Genomic DNA, 17,437 nt, shown 5'->3' with positions numbered 1-17,437 from the left:
CACATGGTGGGGATAGAACCCATGACAGTGCTGTGAGGCGGTAATGCTATAACCATTACACCGTCCGTACTGCCCCGTATATATAATACATGGTGGGAATAGAACCCATGACCTCAGTGCTGTGCGGCAATAATGCTAACCATTACACCATCCGGACTATCCCGTATATATAACACATGGTGGGAATGGAACCCATGACCTCAGTGCTGTGAGGCAGTAATGCTAACTATTACACCGTCCATACTGCCCCGAATATATAACACATGGTGGGGATAGAACCCATGACCTCAGCGCTGTTGAGGCAATAATGCTAACCATTACACCGTCCGTACTGCCCCGTATATATAAAACATGGTGGGAATGGAACCCATGACCTCAGTGCTGTGAGGCAGTAATGTAACCAGTACACCATCTGTACTGCCCCGTATATATAACACATGGTGGGAGACAGAACCCATGACCTCAGCGCTGTGATTCAGTAATGCTAACCAATACACCATCCGTACTGTCCCGTATATATAACACATGGTGGGGATAGAACCCATGACCTCAGCACTGTGAGGCAGGAATGCTAACCATTACACCGTCCGTACTGCCCCGTATATAGTGTTCCCGCTAGGCTGTTTTAGCGGGGCGCTGCGTCCTGCCCAATTTCTAAAGGGCAAAATGCGCCCTGCCCTTCCAGCAGCGCCCCGCTAAAAGAGCCTGCTGCCTGACTAATGTTGTGCTCGGGGAAGCTCCAGGCACCGCAATCTCGGCGGCTCTAGGCTTCCCCGGCAGCTCAGGGACTTCGGCGGGGCCAGGTCCGCCCCCTTGTATGACGGAGGAAGCCCGGGCACGCCTCCTTTGATGACGGAGGAAGCCCGGGCACGCCTCCTTTGATGACGCGGCGGCCAGGGCACGCCTACAACGATGACGTCGGCGGGCCCGGTCCGCCCCCATCCCATACAGCGGCGCCCTGCCCCCAAAAATTCCTAGGGGGAACACTACGTATATATAACACATGGTGGGGATAGAACCCATGACCTCAGTGCTGTTAAACAGTAGTGCTAACCATTACACCATCCGTACTGCCCAGTATATATAACACAAGGTGGGAATAGAACCCATGACCTCAGAGCTGTGAGGCAGTAATGCTAACCATTACAGCGTCCGTACTGCCCCGTATATATAACACATGGTGGGGATAGAACCCATGACCTCAGAGCTGTGAGGCAGTAATGCTGACCATTACACCATCCGTACTGCCCAGTATATATAACACATGGTGGGGATAGAACCCATGACCTCAGCGCTGTGAGGCAGTAATACTAACCATTACACCATCCATACTGCCCCGTATATATAACACATGGTGGGGATAGAACCCATGACCTCAGTGCTCAGCGCTGTGAGGCAGTAATACTAACCATTACACCATCCATACTGCCCCGTATATATAACACATGGTGGGGATAGAACCCATGACCTCAGTGCTGTGAGGCAGTAATGTAACCATTACACCGTCTGTACTGCCCCGTATATATAACACATGGTGGGGATAGAACCCATGACCTCAGTGCTGTGAGGCAGTAGTGCTAACCATTACACCATCCATACTGCCCCGTATATATAACACATGGTGGGGATAGAACCCATGACCTCAGTGCTGTGAGGCAGTAATGTAACCATTACACCGTCTGTACTGCCCCGTATATATAACACATGGTGGGGATAGAACCCATGACCTCAGTGCTGTGAGGCAGTAGTGCTATAACCATTACACCATCCGTACTGCCCCGTATATATAACACATGGTGGGGATAGAACCCATGACCTCAGTGCTGTGAGGCAGTAATGTAACCATTACACCGTCTGTACTGCCCCGTATATATAACACATGGTGGGGATAGAACCCATGACCTCAGTGCTGTGAGGCAGTAGTGCTAACCATTACACCGTCCGTAATGCCCGGTCCTGTAACTGTTGCTTCAAAATGTACAAGTTCTCATTTTATAGCTTATTTTTAACCTCTGTATGTTTACGTATAAATCTTAAATGAAATTCACGGTCCTTCTCACCAATATATTCATCTTCATCCACAAACCCATCTCCATTCTTGTCAATGTCTTCCAGGGTCTCCTGCAAAATAAAGTTTATATTTAATAATATATTGGGGGATGAGGAGTAGAAATGGGGATTGTTCAAGGTGGGCATGCACTAGAAAAACACAGGTTATCCCGGCAGGAAGAGCTTGCTAGTTTTTGCGCGCACCTCACAGCATTCCAAGCGGATAATGATCTAGGCCTCCCTCCTGTAATTATCTGCAGTGCTCACAGCAGCACATTGCACCAACAGAACCTCACACTCCCGTGAGTCTCACCCAAAGTCTCTCCTGATTTGCCAGGCAGCCAGTGCGCGCTACATATTATTAGTCATTACTCAAGGTGAGGACTTGTCAGGGAACGATAAAGTGCTAATAAAACTTCCTCTTGCTGCTAAGAAGACCTCTCTCTACAACCGAACGTTGGAGCGGCCTTTCAGAAGGCGCTATCTACACACCTCCATACCATCGGACATTCCCGGGATTGACACTAGGCACTACGTACTGCAGTCTTTAAGCAAGTGGGTGGGGTTATGGTATTTTAGATCTACAACGTCATAAGGCCGACCACCAGCATGCGAGGGGCATGTGAACGCGAACAAATCCCCTCACATGCAGCCGAAAAGGAGAAAAAATTTTTTCGATGGTCTTGACTGACTTTTATTCCGGCCGCTATCCGCCAAATACGGAGTGGGCGCTGACGTCAGTCTCCTGCCCCAAGCCGGCATCGCCATGCCTGTGTTCTCGGGAGAATGCCCAGCGTTTTTATGAGGACCCCCATAAAATTCTCAGCGTCCCCCTGCTGCCGCCCCCCTGCCCTCTCTACTCGGCCCAAACGGCTCGGCGAGTGTGAAAATCGCTCATGCGCAAACCTTGAATGTCACGGACGACACGGATGTCAGATTTTACACCGAGGCAAAAACCGCGGGTCGCATAAACCCCCCACCATTGGAACGGGCCGAATTCAGCCCCTTCTGATCAGGTCTGAACAACGCTGATCTGAAATGGTCGGCAAAGATTACTGGAATATGGATTATATTCTTACCAATATAACGATGTCCTTCATATGCTCAAATTCTTCTGGGTGCAGGAAAGCGGTGAACTCTTCGCGGCTTGCTTCTAGATCGCCGTTCAGATCGGCTCTCTTATACCGCCTTTCATCTCGGGGCATCATTTTCTTGAAGCTAAACTGCTCTGCTGCATCCTGGAATTCTTCAGGGTTTGCTGCAACGAGACATAGGAGACATGGATCAAAGGTTTCATCACAAATAAATGGTCTTCAATGTCCAGGTACGGTATTAATCATAGCTTAATACTCAATAATAAATGATTTGCTGCTAAATAGGTATCCAGATGGGTAGCTCTCCTATACAGTATATATACAGCTATAAGCAATCAGAAGAGTGGCCAAGAGTTCCACGAAGAAACAATAAAACAATGGAATATTTATTATATTTCATATCCACATCCATATTTCATTTCTCTTTAGTATGAGAACTCCCAGCATTCTCATGGGAACGCCCATGTAACGCTGGGCATTCCCATATGCTAATGGACCGAACCGCCACCCCACGCCTCCCTCCCAGCACCCTAAAGGTTGGTTGCTCCCCGACAGTCGGGACTCCCAACAGTCAGTACTCCGACGTCGGAATCCCGACTGCTCCCTCGTGGGGGTCCACGACCCCCATAGAGGGAGAATAAAATAGGTGGCGAGCGCAGCTCACCACCGTGCCCGCAAGGGGCTTCATTGCGCTCCCCCCGTCTGACCCCGACTGTCAGAGTATTATACCACACCCGTGCGTACGACCTGAGTGAGGTCCTAGGTGTAAGAGGACACATCGGTACCACTGTGGTTACCAGTCACTGGAGCCAGATATCACTTACAGAATGTTTTATTATTTGTGTGTTTATGTCCACATTGAGACTACATCCACCGCACCCAGAGGCAGCTGAATACTACTGTACATAAAGTGGTCTTACCCAAGTAGTAGCCATACGTGGCCTGCTTGTACTCTTCCCATGAGATCTGGTTATCTTTATTCACATCATAGTCCTTCCAAACCCTTGCCACATTTTCGTACACGTATCTCTTCTGCACTCGTTTAATCCACGCTGACAGCTCTTCCGTATTAATAAATCCATCATGGTCACTGTCTATTCTGTTGACTATTTTTCTGTGAACAAAAAATGAACAATATTCACATATTGGTTTTATGAGCAAACGTGGTTCTGTGTCACAGAATTCCCTGCGTCTTATAACGAGGTCAATTAAAGAAATATAAATATCAGACACAACCCGACCGAGTCTAATGGCTACAATACATGAACCTAGACTGATCGATGACATTACTATGACAAGCTTTCCAAACACCGAGTATATTCATTATGTTAAATTATGGTGGCGAGTGCAGCGAGCCTGCAAGGGGCCTCTCTGTGCTCCTCCCTTATTCCATCAGGATTGTAACCGCCAAAAATCATACTAAACCCGCCAACACTGCCACCGATTCAGGGGCTTTAACCCCTTCACGACATTTGACGTATATATACGTCATGGCCGGGAAGTACTTCCCGACACATGACGTATATATACGTCATGACTTTAAACTGTCACTGCGTCTCGAGACGCAGTGACAGAGGGACGATGTCTGCTGTCCCTGACAGCAGACATGTCCCTGCATGCCCAGGGGGGGCTGCGATGTCGCCCCCCCGTCGGCGATCGCTGTGATTGGCTGTTCAGTGTGAACAGCCATTCACAGCGTTTTCCTGTGTTACCAGCGAATCAGACGCTTGGTAACACAGGTGTCAATCACCGCCGGGCGTCAGGGGGCATGAGGGGGTCATCGGTGACGATGACACCTCACCCCACCCTCGCCCCACCTGCCCCCAAGGCTGTGATTGGTCCGTGGGACCCACGGACCAATCACAGCCAAGGCGCGACATTTAAACTAACGGTGACTGCGCTGCAGACGCCATTCCGGTCTGGAATAGCGTGCAGAGCGGTCACCGTGCCTATCTGCCGTGATACTGACCTGATCCTTGCTAATACTTACCTGATCCTTGCAAATACCTTACCTGATCACTTGATCACTGCTTGTAGCGTGCTGGACGCTTCCTGGATCTGACTTCCTGAGACTTCCTGCTGCTGCTGCAGTGTGATAGAGAGATAGAGAGAGAGAGATAGAGAGAGATAGAGAGAGCTATATTGTGTGTCTGCTACCCCCCCTTTTTGGGGGTGCAGGGTTTTTTTATATATAAATAACTGTCACTGCTGCTGCTGCAGTGTCATAGTGATAGATAGTGAGAGATAGTGATAGATAGTGAGAGATAGAGAGATTTGTGTCTGCTACCCCCCCTTTTTGGGGGTGCAGGTTTTTTTTTTATATATATAACTGTCAGTGCTGCTGCTGCAGTGTCATAGTGATAGATAGTGAGAGATAGAGAGAGATAGTGACAGAGTGATAGAGAGTGTATATTTTGTGTCTGCTACCCCCCCTTTTTGGGGGTGCAGGTTTTTTTTTATACATATAACTGTCAGTGCTGCTGCTGCAGTGTGATAGATAGTGATAGATAGTGATAGATAGTGAGAGATAGAGAGAGATAGTGACAGAGAGTGATAGAGAGTGTATATTTTGTGTCTGCTACCCCCGCCTTTTGTGCTGATCACTATATCTGAGGTGATCAGCAACTTTTTGGGGGCGCAGAGGTTTTTTTTTTTTATATATACCTGTCAGTTGCTGCCAGTTGCACCAAAGGTTGTGCACCTGCTGCCCCTCACTGGTAATCAGTGTCGCATCACTGATCACCTTTTTTTTTTTTTTTGTGGGTGCTGTGTGGTCTTTTTTTAAACACATTGTGATTTTGTGGGTGTCCTGTGGCCACTGTGCGCTGATCAGTGACGTACATCACTGATCAGCTTTTTCGGCACAGGGTTGATCTATTTTTTTTTTTTTTTTATCAAATTCCTGTTGCCTTTGAGCGCTGTTCAGTGACGGACGTTACTGACCAACATTTGTGCTCAATTTTTGGCGCAGGACCTTTTTTTTTGTTTTTTTAACCCCTTCAATTTTTTTTTTTTGTATAAAGTATTTTTTTTTTCTGCACTACATACACACTACACACTACATACCCCCCGGGTTGAAATAAAGTTTGTACCCCCCCCTACACTATACACGTGTTGAAACATTTCACTACCAGTAACACAAAAATAAAAATGTCATCCCAAATGTCATCCCAGTCATCCAGAAGAATGTATTCAGTGGAGGAGGCATATGCCATGCTTGCTTCTGATTCTGACACAGCCAGTGAGGCAAGCGGGGAATTTGAAGGATTCGTCTTAAGCTCCTCTTCCTCCTCTGGTGATGAGGGACCCCCTCAAAGACACCCCCGTAGAGCAGCTGAGACCCCCCCCCCAATAATTGATCTTGTATGGACCCCACCACCAGACAATTTTGAGCCCCAGGTTCCTGAGTTTTTGGCCATCCCAGGAATCCAATTTGATTCCACAGGTCTCAGAGAAATTGACTTTTTCAAATTATTTTTCTCTGATGATTTTATAAATTTAATGGTGGACCAAACTAATTTATATGCCCAGCAGTTTATTGCTCAAAACCCCACGTCATCATTTGCTAGGTGGACCCCTGTAGATGCAGTAGAGATGATGACGTTTTGGGGTCTGGTGTTTCATATGGGCATAGTAAAAAAGCCACAAATTAGGCAATATTGGAGTACAGATGTTCTGTACAGCACCCCATTTTACCGTATGGCCATGACTCGGACTCATTTTGAGGCAATCCATAAATTTATACATTGCACCGATAATGCACAGTGCCCACCCAGAGATGATCCCACCTTTGACAGGCTTTTCAAAGTCAGGCCGGTCATTGATCATTTCAGTGTCAAATTTGCAGAGCTATACATCCCTGATAAATGTATTAGCATCGACGAGTCCCTTATACATTTTAAAGGAAGGGTTAAATTCCGCCAGTACCTTCCCAGTAAGAGGGCAAGGTATGGCATAAAAATGTATAAGCTGTGTGAAAGCACCACAGGGTACACCCACAAGTTTAGGGTATATGAAGGGAAGGATTCAAGAATTGAACCGCCAGAATGCCCCCCCTCCCTCGTAGGTGTTAGTGGAAAAATTGTCTGGGATTTAATGCACCCCTTCCTGGATAAGGGTTATCACCTCTATGTGGATAACTTTTACACCAGCATCCCCCTGTTTAAGGCCCTTGGTTCAAGAGGTACAGCAGCTTGCGGTACTGTGCGTAAGAACCAAAGAGGCCTCCCAAAAACGCACATTGCCCAAGTAATGAGAAGGGGTGAAAGCAGGGGAATATGCACCGAAAATATGTTGTTGGTCAAATATAAGGACAAGAGGGATGTCCTTATACTGACAACAATTCATGGAGACAGTACCACCTCCATCCCTGTACGAGGTACCAGTACCCACACCTCAAAACCAAATTGTATCCTAGATTACAATAAGTACATGGGCGGAGTGGATCTTTCAGATCAGGTACTGAAGCCGTACAGTGCCCTGCGGAAAACAAATATCTGGTACAAGAAGCTGGCCGTGTATATCATCCAGATGGCACTGTATAACGCTTACGTGCTATTCCGTTCTACCGGCCAGAGGGGGACATTTATGCACTTTCAAGAGGAAGTCATAAAGGGCCTAATATTTGGGAACCAGCAGGCAGAGGGCCCCAGTACTTCTAGTACTGGCCCCCGTATTGTACCAGGGCAGCATTTTCCCAACGAAATCCCCTCCACTGCAAGAAAGGGCAGGACACAAAAAAGGTGCAAAGTTTGCTATAAAAAGGGAATAAGAAAGGAAACTATTTTCCACTGTGAAACTTGCCCCGACAAACCCGGCCTATGTATAAAGGAGTGTTTCAAAATATACCACACATCTATGGATTATTAGGTTCATCATTTCACCATGCTTCGGGGGTCTTGCTAATGCCACATAGCACCCACCATTCATTCCACCAAAATCTGTGCTCCAAAATCCAAAAATCACTCCTTCCCTTCTGAGTCCTGCCATGCACCCAACTGGTATTTTTTGGTCACATGTGAGGCATTGCCGTACTCTGGAGAAATGGGGGCACAGATTTTGGGGTGCTTTGTCTCCTTCATTCCTTGTGAAAATGAAAAATTTTGAGCCAGAACTGCATTTTTGTGTAAATAAATGTAATTTTTCATTTTCACTGCCCAGTTGTATCAAAATTGGTGAAACCCCTGGGGGTTTGAAATGTACACTATACCCCTAGATGAATTCCCTGAGGAGTTTACTTTGCAAAATGGGGTGACTTGTGGGGGGGGTTCCACTGTATTGGTGCTTTGGGAGTCTTGCTAATGCAACACGGCACCCACCATTCATTCCACCAAAATCTGTGCTGCCAAATCCAAAAATCACTCCTTCCCTTCTGAGTCCTGCCATGCACCCAAATGGTATTTTTTGGTCACATGTGAGGCATTGCCGTACTCGGGAGAAATTGGGGCACAGATTTTGGGGTGCTTTGTCTCCTTCATTCCTTGTGAAAATGAAAAATTTTGAGCCAGAACTGCATTTTTGTGTAAAAAAATGTAATTTTTCATTTTCACTGCCCAGTTGTATCAAAATTGGTGAAACCCCTGGGGGTTTGAAATGTACACTATACCCCTAGATGAATTCCCTGAGGGGTGTACTTTGCAAAATGGGGTGACTTGTGGGGGGGTTCCACTGTATTGGTGCTTTAGGAGTCTTGCTAATGCAACATGGCACCCACCATTCATTCCACCAAAATCTGTGCTGCCAAATCCAAAAATCACTCCTTCCCTTCTGAGTCCTGCCATGCGCCCAACTGGTATTTTTTGGTCACATGTGAGGCATTGCCGTACTCGGGAGAAATTGGGGCACAGATTTTGGGGTGCTTTGTCTCCTTCATTCCTTGTGAAAATGAAAAATTTTGAGCCAGAACTGCATTTTTGTGTAAAAAAATTTAATTTTTCATTTTCACTGCCCAGTTGTATCAAAATTGGTGAAACCCCTGGGGGTTTGAAATGTACACTATACCCCTAGATGAATTCCCTGAGGGGTGTACTTTGCAAAATGGGGTGACTTGTGGGGGGGTTCCACTGTATTGGTGCTTTGGGAGTCTTGCTAATGCAACATGGCACCCACCATTCATTCCACCAAAATCTGTGCTGCCAAATCCAAAAATCACTCCTTCCCTTCTGAGTCCTGCCATGCGCCCAACTGGTATTTTTTGGTCACATGTGAGGCATTGCCGTACTCGGGAGAAATTGGGGCACATATTTTGGGGTGCTTTGTCTCCTTCATTCCTTGTGAAAATGAAAAATTTTGAGCCAGAACTGCATGTTTGTGTAAAAAAATGTAATTTTCCATTTTCACATACCAGTTGTACCAAAATTGGTGAAACCCCTGGGGGTTTGAAATGTACACTATACCCCTAGATGAATTCCCTGAGGGGTGTAGATTGCAAAATGGGGTGACTTGTGGGGGAGGTTCCTAACTTTTAGCACTTATGGTGCCTAGAAACCTACATGGTGCCTAAAAAAAAATCTCATAAAAAGGAGGCTCCAAAATCAAGTAGGTGCTCCTTCTATTATGAAGCCTGTGGTTTGGTCAACGTGCACACTAGGGCCACATATAGGATATTTTTGAAAACACAAGAATTGGGGGAATCAATTTTTAGTCACATTTCTCTAGTAAAATCTACTGTATTTGTTAGAAAAATGTATTAAAATTGAAACTCTGCAAAAAAAAAGAAATTTTGAAATTTCACCTACACTTTGTTTTAATTCCTGTGAAACACCTAAAGGGTTAACAAACTTCCAAAATGCTGTTTTGAATACTGTGAGGGGTGCAGTTTTTGAAATGGCATCATTTATGGGGGTGTCTCACATACAAGTCCCTCAAAGTCACATCAGAACTGAACTGGTCCCTAAAAAAATCAGTGTTTGAAATTTTCTTGAAAATTTGAGAATTTGCTAGTCATATTTGAAGCCTCCTAGTGTCCAAAAAAATGAAATGGAGGCTGAAATAATGATTGCAACATAAAGTAGACATATGGTCTTTGTTAGTTATTAACTATTTTGAGTGGTATGATTATTTGTCTCACAAGCAGAAAATGTGACATTTTGCATATTGCTAAATTTTCCATTTTTTCACGATATTTTGGTATTTTTCACAAAAAAACACAGACTGTATCGACCAAAATTTACCACTAACTTGAAGTACAATGTGTCACGAGAAAACAAATCTCAAAATCACTGGGATAAGTAAAAGCAAAAAAAAGTTATCCCCACTTAAGTGAGACATGTCAGATTTGAAAAAAAGGGCTCTGTCATGAAGGCACAAACTGGCTCTGTCATGAAGGGGTTAAAAACCGTTAATTTAAAGTTTAGCTCATAGGGGGGTACATTTACTACAGCTTCTAAGAATGATAAGAGGTGATGATACCCATAGCAATCATTCAGATTCTGTATTTCATTTTCTAGGATGCTATATAGAAATTATACAGTTGCTATGGACAATAACACTTGTTTTTATTTTGAAAAGCGTTAAAAAAATTTGCCCCATAGTGTGAATCCAGATTTAACTTAAGGCCCATACACACTGGGTGATTGTGAGCTGAAAATTAGTTTCAGCTCAAAAGCCGTATAGCGTGTATGGGCAGTCGGTGGCCGTATTTCATCAGGAGACTGAGCGATTTTTTTTCCCCCTATGGAAAGCCATTCAGTGTGTATGCACCTTTAATTGTATTGCCTTGTCCACTGTAAGGCCCCATACACACTGTGAGATATTGGCTACTGGACAATTTTGACTAAACAATTTTGAGAGAGATTTTGGCTAGATGCACTGGAGATTTTGACTAAGTAATGATAGTCTATGATCTAGTCAAAATTGCCTGCACAGTCAATCTATGCTAAGCAATCTATACTAGACAATATTAACTAAAGGTCCATACACACTGGGCGACTATGCCCAGCATGAGCGGACAGCGATGATGTCAATCACCGCTGCGGGGAAAGCTGCTCAGTGCATACACACTGAGCAGCTTTCCCCTTGCCCAGCGCCAACGGAGCTATGCAAAGCCGTCCTCAATGCCGCTCATCTGCTGGTAATACCAGCAGATGAATGGCTTTCCCGGCGATGATGCAGGGAGCGCGCAGAAGCGCTCACCGCCAGGACATACACACTGGGTGGCTGTGAGCTGAAAGCCACTCAAACAGGCTGTTTTGAGCGGCTTTCAGCCCAAAGTCACCCAGTGTGTGTGGGCCTTAAGCAGGAGAAAAATAAGGAGATTTTGGCTAACCTTCTAGGAGATTTTGACTATCTAGTCAAAATCTCCTGCCAAAATCTCACCGTGTGTACATCCCTAACCAGACCTAAAGGAAAGCAAAATTGCTTAGTCAAAATTGTCCATTAGTCAAAATCTCCCCGTGTGTACATTCTTGAGACCAGGATATCCTTAAGGTCTGGTTAGACAGCAAGTTCTTCTATGATGGATAAAACAAAAACATTTCATTGTTAATTTGTTTGGGACAAGGGTTTGGGAAGCTTTATTCAAAATAAAATAAATAAATAAATAAGAAAAATATACTGTAAAAGTATGTTTACATTTTGGTGTTCTGCTATAATAGGTATAGTTAAGCCACGGGGGACCCGGCTTTTTGTGCTGAGCGACGTGCTGCAACACGAACTGTCAGTACATAGCGGGACACCCGCTCAGCACACTGCCATGCTGCGTGCTAAAATGGGATTTGACTATTTTTAGGCACTGCAAAACCAGGTTGATTTTGCCATGTAATTGATTGCTGCTTTACAAAAAAATGGGAAAACTGTCCCAAAATCTCACCCTATTACATTTGGCCCCATAAGTCTATTTTTGTAGATAATTATGGTTCGGTTTACACTAAAATAAGCAAAATAAATTTTAACATTATGGTGTTGACATATTGGTTGCCGAACTAACATTCACGTCAATAGTGTCGACATGTTGGTGTCGACCTTCTTAATACTGACTAGTCATACATAACACAATGAATGGCTGGCAATCCACTATAATCTTGCAAATCTAGGGTTACCACCTAGCTCCTTTCATTCCGGACACATTAATTACACAGGTTCTGTGGCTGGCTGACTTCAAGACTCCACTTCACCTGATTTTAAACTGCCACAGAACCTGTGTAATTAACATGTGTCCGGAATTAAAGGGACTAGGTGGTAACCCTATGCAAATCCCATCCCCATCTCACCAAGGGGGAGATCTACTAAGCCTTGGAAGAGATAAAGTAGATGTAAATGAAGTACCAACCAATAAGCTGCTAACTGTCATGTTACAGGGTATAGTTGAAAAATGTCGGGACCTGATTGGCTGCTACTTTAGGGGAGATGGATTATATCGGCATGGATTGGTAAAAAGGTGAAGCAGGAGTAACATGATGTATTACCGTCTCGGCTACCTGAGTGGGAGTGTGAACACTCACCCTTCCGGTGATCCCTGCCAGAGCTTCCAGCTCATCAGCCTAGTGCTAGTTTCACTGCCTCAATGGGTATGTACGAGATCTCATTGCACAGCCCGAAGCCCAGCAACGGCCGTAGCCAATGATAGCTGCACCTGTTTGAATAGGATAGTGACGGGGAGCGTAGCATAGTGCATTGGTCACACACAACTGGCCTATAGCATACAAGAAATCTGTATCTGTGGCAGTTAACATACACATATACCGCTATGCCCTGTAACCGTGGTTACATCTACCCCTTTATCTCTCCCCAAGGCTTAGTACATCTGCTTCTATGGGTCAGATGTATCAAGCTTAAAAAAAAAAAAAAAGTGATAAAATGGAGAGTTAAAAAGCCAATCAGCTTTTCAACCCCGGTCTGCAGAATGGCAGTTAGGAGCTGACTGGCTAGTTGTTTATCACTCTCCACTTTATCACTATTTGAAGCTATACATCCGGCCCAAAGTCTCTTCACCTCTCCGTGTGAATGGAGTTCATTGATGTACTGTACTGCTACACTCACAAGTGTGTGCCAGGTTATCAGCAGGCTGAGACACTCCTCACTAATGAGGAACTACTTGGACCTAGGAGGAAGGGGCTAGCCTCCACTTACACTTACTTAGTACGCTGATAATTCTGTAGCATGCACAAACGGTTCTAAATTCACAAATTGTAACGTACTGGTCTTAAGGCCTGTACGATAGATGGGCAAACGTTTATGCAATTTGTTCTACCTACCCTTGCCAACCACAGCATGGCAGGAGCTGCTGCAGCAGCCAGAGCAGGTCTCTAACTATCCACCTTCCCTTCCCAACCACATCAGGGCAGAAGCTTCTGCAGCAGCCAGAGTAGGTCTCCAACTATCCACCTTCCCTTCCCAACCACAGCAGGGCAGGAGATGCTGCAGCAGGCACAGCAAGTCTCCAACTATCCATCTTCCATTCCCAACCACAGCAGGGCAGGAGCTGCTGCAGCAGCCAGACCAAGTCTGCAACTATCCACCTTCACTTCCCAACCACAGCAGGGCAGGAGCTGCTGCAGCAGGCACAGCAAGTCTCCAACTATCCACCTTCCCTTCCCAACCACAGCAGGGCAGGAGCTGCTGCAGCAGGCACAGCAAGTCTCCAACTATCCACCTTCCCAACCACAGCAGGGCAGGAGCTGCTGCAGCAGGCACAGCAAGTCTCCAACTATCCATCTTCCATTCCCAACCACAGCAGGGCAGGAGCTGCTGGAGCAGCCAGACCAAGTCTCCAACTATCCACCTACCCTTTCCAACCACAGCAGGGCAGGAGCTGCTGCAGCAGGTATAAAAGATTCCCAAAACCCTCAATGAATAAGCCAACAATGAAGAGAATATAACTGACTGGGGATTGATCTCACATGGATTTCACAATATCTACAGTGTCCGATTTACAGACCACTCTGCCTATGAGTCGCTTATTCATTTCAGTTTGTCAATAGTTTTGTAAAGTGAAAATGTTTTGCATTTAATGGACCCTCATAGGCCTTTAAGGGTCCACTAAAGGGAGTCTCTTTAGGGTATTGTATTCGGAAAGTCATAAGCTTTCCAACGACCTATCACAATGCCCAAATACAAGAGAAATAGCATGGACCCTTATGACAGCACCCTTAAGCGTCCAATAAAACCCATCTTCAAACTTAGATTGTCCCGTAAGATGATAAAGGTGGTGTGCAAAGTTTGAAGACGATTAATTAGAGTTATCCTGGAACATCAAACATCGTTCAATTGTCCTTATGTTAACTGGCCGCTGAGCAGACATTTACACATTGGGTTATATTCAGTTCTTTTTGCGAGCTTACATAAGCTGACCCCCCCTGCACACACCGCTTCCACCTCGCTGGGTTTTTACAGTGATGTGGAAACTCCGCATGCGGCCACCAGAACAGCGAGGTTCGGGGCTAAATGTAACGGCCCGGGAACCCTGCAATAGACACAAACCTTGCTGTTTGGGGGAATCCTTGCCGTCATCCGACAGTTAGGGTTCCTCCGGAACATTGAATATGGTGAGTGGCCGGCTTGGGGGTTTGCTTGTTTTTGGTGATCCCCACTGTTTAACCCCATCGCTGGCCGCATTGAATACTGCCCATTATATGATCATGTACCCCTCAGAAACCTTGTGGAGTCTCACCCCAGTCTTTCTTTGCTTTCTTCTGGAGTGAGCTGGTCAAAAGTCTTGGCATCATCTTTTCCCAGAAAAGCTTCATGGTCCTGTTGGAAACTCTGGTTCTCCTCATGGACCTGAGTGTTGAGCTCGGGGTCCAGGCGGATCCTCTCTTTGCGGAAGGTGGGTTTAGTGAATATCTCACCGGCACAAAGCAGCAACAAGTACAATAATCGATGGCGCTCCATCATCTACCCCCTCAGAGCAGCAGAGGAACTGTAAAAGCAGAAACCGGTCATTAGAGCGCATTCATACTTATGTGTGCATGATACCTTCCAATTGTCAGCATACACCGCACTCTTAGGGGTACATTTATTAAAGTGCAGATTTATAGAATGATGTCACCTATATGCAACCAATCAGATTGTAGCTATTATCTTCTAGAAGGACCTAGACAAATGATCAGTAGAATCTCCCCCACACAGCTGTCCTCTGTCTCCTTCCGTCCTATCATCTTAATATGAACACATTTTATAGGTGCCATCCACTAGTCCAATTTGGGCCCTTTTCATCCAATTTCAATGGATCGTCCAGCAGGCGCCCAGCCCCACTCAGGGACCAGCGTCAGCAGGCGCCCAGCCCCACCCAGGGACCAGCGTCAGTAGACACCCAGCTTCAACCAGGGACCCGCGTCAGCAGATGCACAGCCCCACTCAGGGACAAGCTTCAACAGGCGCCCAGCCCCACCCAGGGACCAGCTTAAGCAGGCGCCCAGCACCACTCTGAAACCCACATCAGAAGGCGCCCAGCCCCACCCAGATACCAGCGTCAGAAGGCACCCAGCCCCACCCAGGGACCAGCATCAGAAGGCACCCAGCGACCAGCTTCAGCAGGCGCCCAGCCCCACCCAGGGACCAGCTTCAGCAGGCGCCCAGCCCCACCCAGGGACCAGCTTCAGCAGGCGCCCAGCCCCACCCAGTGACCAGCTTCAGCAGGCGCCCAGCCCCACCCAGGGACCAGCTTCAGCAGGCGCCCAGCCCCACCCAGGGACCAGCTTCAGCAGGCGCCCAGCCCCACCCAGGGACCAGCTTCAGCAGGCGCCCAGCCCCACCCAGGGACCAGCTTCAGCAGGCGCCCAGCCGCACCCAGGGACCAGCTTCAGCAGGCGCCCAGCCCCACCCAGGGACCAGCTTCAGCAGGCGCCCAGCCACACCCATCAGTAATCACGGGACTAGCGTCAGTATTCACTCAGCACCATCATCCACCCAGTACCCAGCATCAACCAAGTGTCACAGCACCCACTAAATTCCAGATGTGGACAAACTCCCCTGACCCAAACACCCCCACTAACCTCCAGATGCAGAAACACCGCCCAACACCCTCAGCTGCAGACTACCACCCTACCCCCAATACCCTCAGGTGCACAGCCACCACCAATACCCTCAGGTGCACACCACCTCACACACACCAGTCCCCCTCCCCTATACCCTCAAGTGCAGACCCCCACCAACACACTCCCTCAGCTGCAGCCCCCCACCAACACCCTCAGAAGCAGGCACGACCCAGCAGCAGACCCCCACACCCCAGATACTCTCCCCCAGATGCAGTAACCCCCAGGCCTGTGTAAGCTCACACTCAGCAGTCAGTATGTATCTCAGCACAGCCGTGAGCTCTCAGGTCCCCCCCGGCTGCTGGTCTGCCAGCACACTCTCCCGGGCACACACCCTCACCCTCAAGCACATAAACTTACAGTCTTACACCCACCCCGGTACTCCGAGCGCTGAGAGATCCGCATTCACTTGCTCCGAACAGGGATGAGACCCCGCTCCCAGCCAGTCCCGTGTGACAACACGTCCTGCATCCTCCCATGTTACGCAGCTTCTGATTGGCCAGAACGGAGTCAATGACTGGGAGGGGCCAGCGCGCCACGTTGCATGCAGCAGCAGCAGCCCGGGGTTACCTAGTTACCACTACACTACTACTTCTGCTGCAGACACAGTGCTTACTGCCATGTGTCCCCTCACTGGCTGTCATGTACATCACTGTACTGACCTCATAATAAATGCACTAGCTGCTATATACATGATTGCACAGTGTATACAGACAGTAATAATAATTGTATATACTTAAATTATGCTCAACCTACAATTTGCCCTTACAGTAAAACCTCATACAGTATAGGCTTCATACAAGAAAGCCACCTAGATATCCCCACTCAGAAATACCACACATGCCCCCTACAAAATAACAATGCAACTCAGAAACACCCAATATAGGTGTGCCACAATAATGCCCCATGCGTCCCCACACACTGTAATACCTCATCTGCACCGGCATTCTGTAAATCCTTATGTGACCCCACATTATGTCATGAACTCATGTCCCTAATTTTGACCCATGGGTGATTTTTTTGACAGCCAATTGGCGATTTTTGGCTAGGCTGATATGGCCATAGGCCAAATACACTGTGTGTGCGGCTAGTCCAACTTGCCTTGCCTGCACAGTGTATTTTGACAGGCGATCACCCAAAGCGTACACATGGCGGATTCCAGGGCCGGCAGCAGAAATCTTGGGGCCCCATACACTTTTATCTCTGGGGCCACCCAGCCCATCAAACGCTATCAACTCCCTCCCATGCTAGAACATAAACTGGACGCACTCCCGCATCCCGTAGCCTGCGCTCTAACACACTGACGCACTCCACCCTGTGGCC

General features: G+C 47.0%; 1 protein-coding gene across 2 annotated transcripts in view; it reads right to left on the bottom strand.

Annotated features, from left to right (window-relative positions):
- Positions 1-16,608, bottom strand: part of RCN1 (reticulocalbin 1) — a 33,796-nt gene extending 17,188 nt beyond the window's left edge. The window contains exons 1-5 of one of the 2 annotated variants that reach the window (XM_083164285.1): positions 16,475-16,608; positions 14,752-15,000; positions 4,064-4,257; positions 3,129-3,307; positions 2,061-2,121 (exon numbers count right to left, since the gene is read on the bottom strand). In XM_083164285.1, coding sequence (XP_083020411.1) covers positions 2,061-2,121; positions 3,129-3,307; positions 4,064-4,257; positions 14,752-14,975 — 658 coding nt within the window. In that variant the 5' untranslated portion in view covers positions 14,976-15,000; positions 16,475-16,608. The remainder of the gene's footprint in view (positions 1-2,060; positions 2,122-3,128; positions 3,308-4,063; positions 4,258-14,751; positions 15,001-16,474) is intronic. The other variant, XM_083164286.1, reaches the window with a different exon arrangement.
- Positions 16,609-17,437: the final 829 nt, after the last annotated feature.

The sequence above is a fragment of the Crinia signifera genome, chromosome 11, assembly GCF_055691185.1.
Source record: "Crinia signifera chromosome 11, ASM5569118v1, whole genome shotgun sequence".
NCBI classification, from domain to species: domain Eukaryota; kingdom Metazoa; phylum Chordata; class Amphibia; order Anura; family Myobatrachidae; genus Crinia; species Crinia signifera.
Note: the sequence above shows the minus strand (reverse complement) of the source record. Positions and strands in the feature narration are given on the sequence as shown.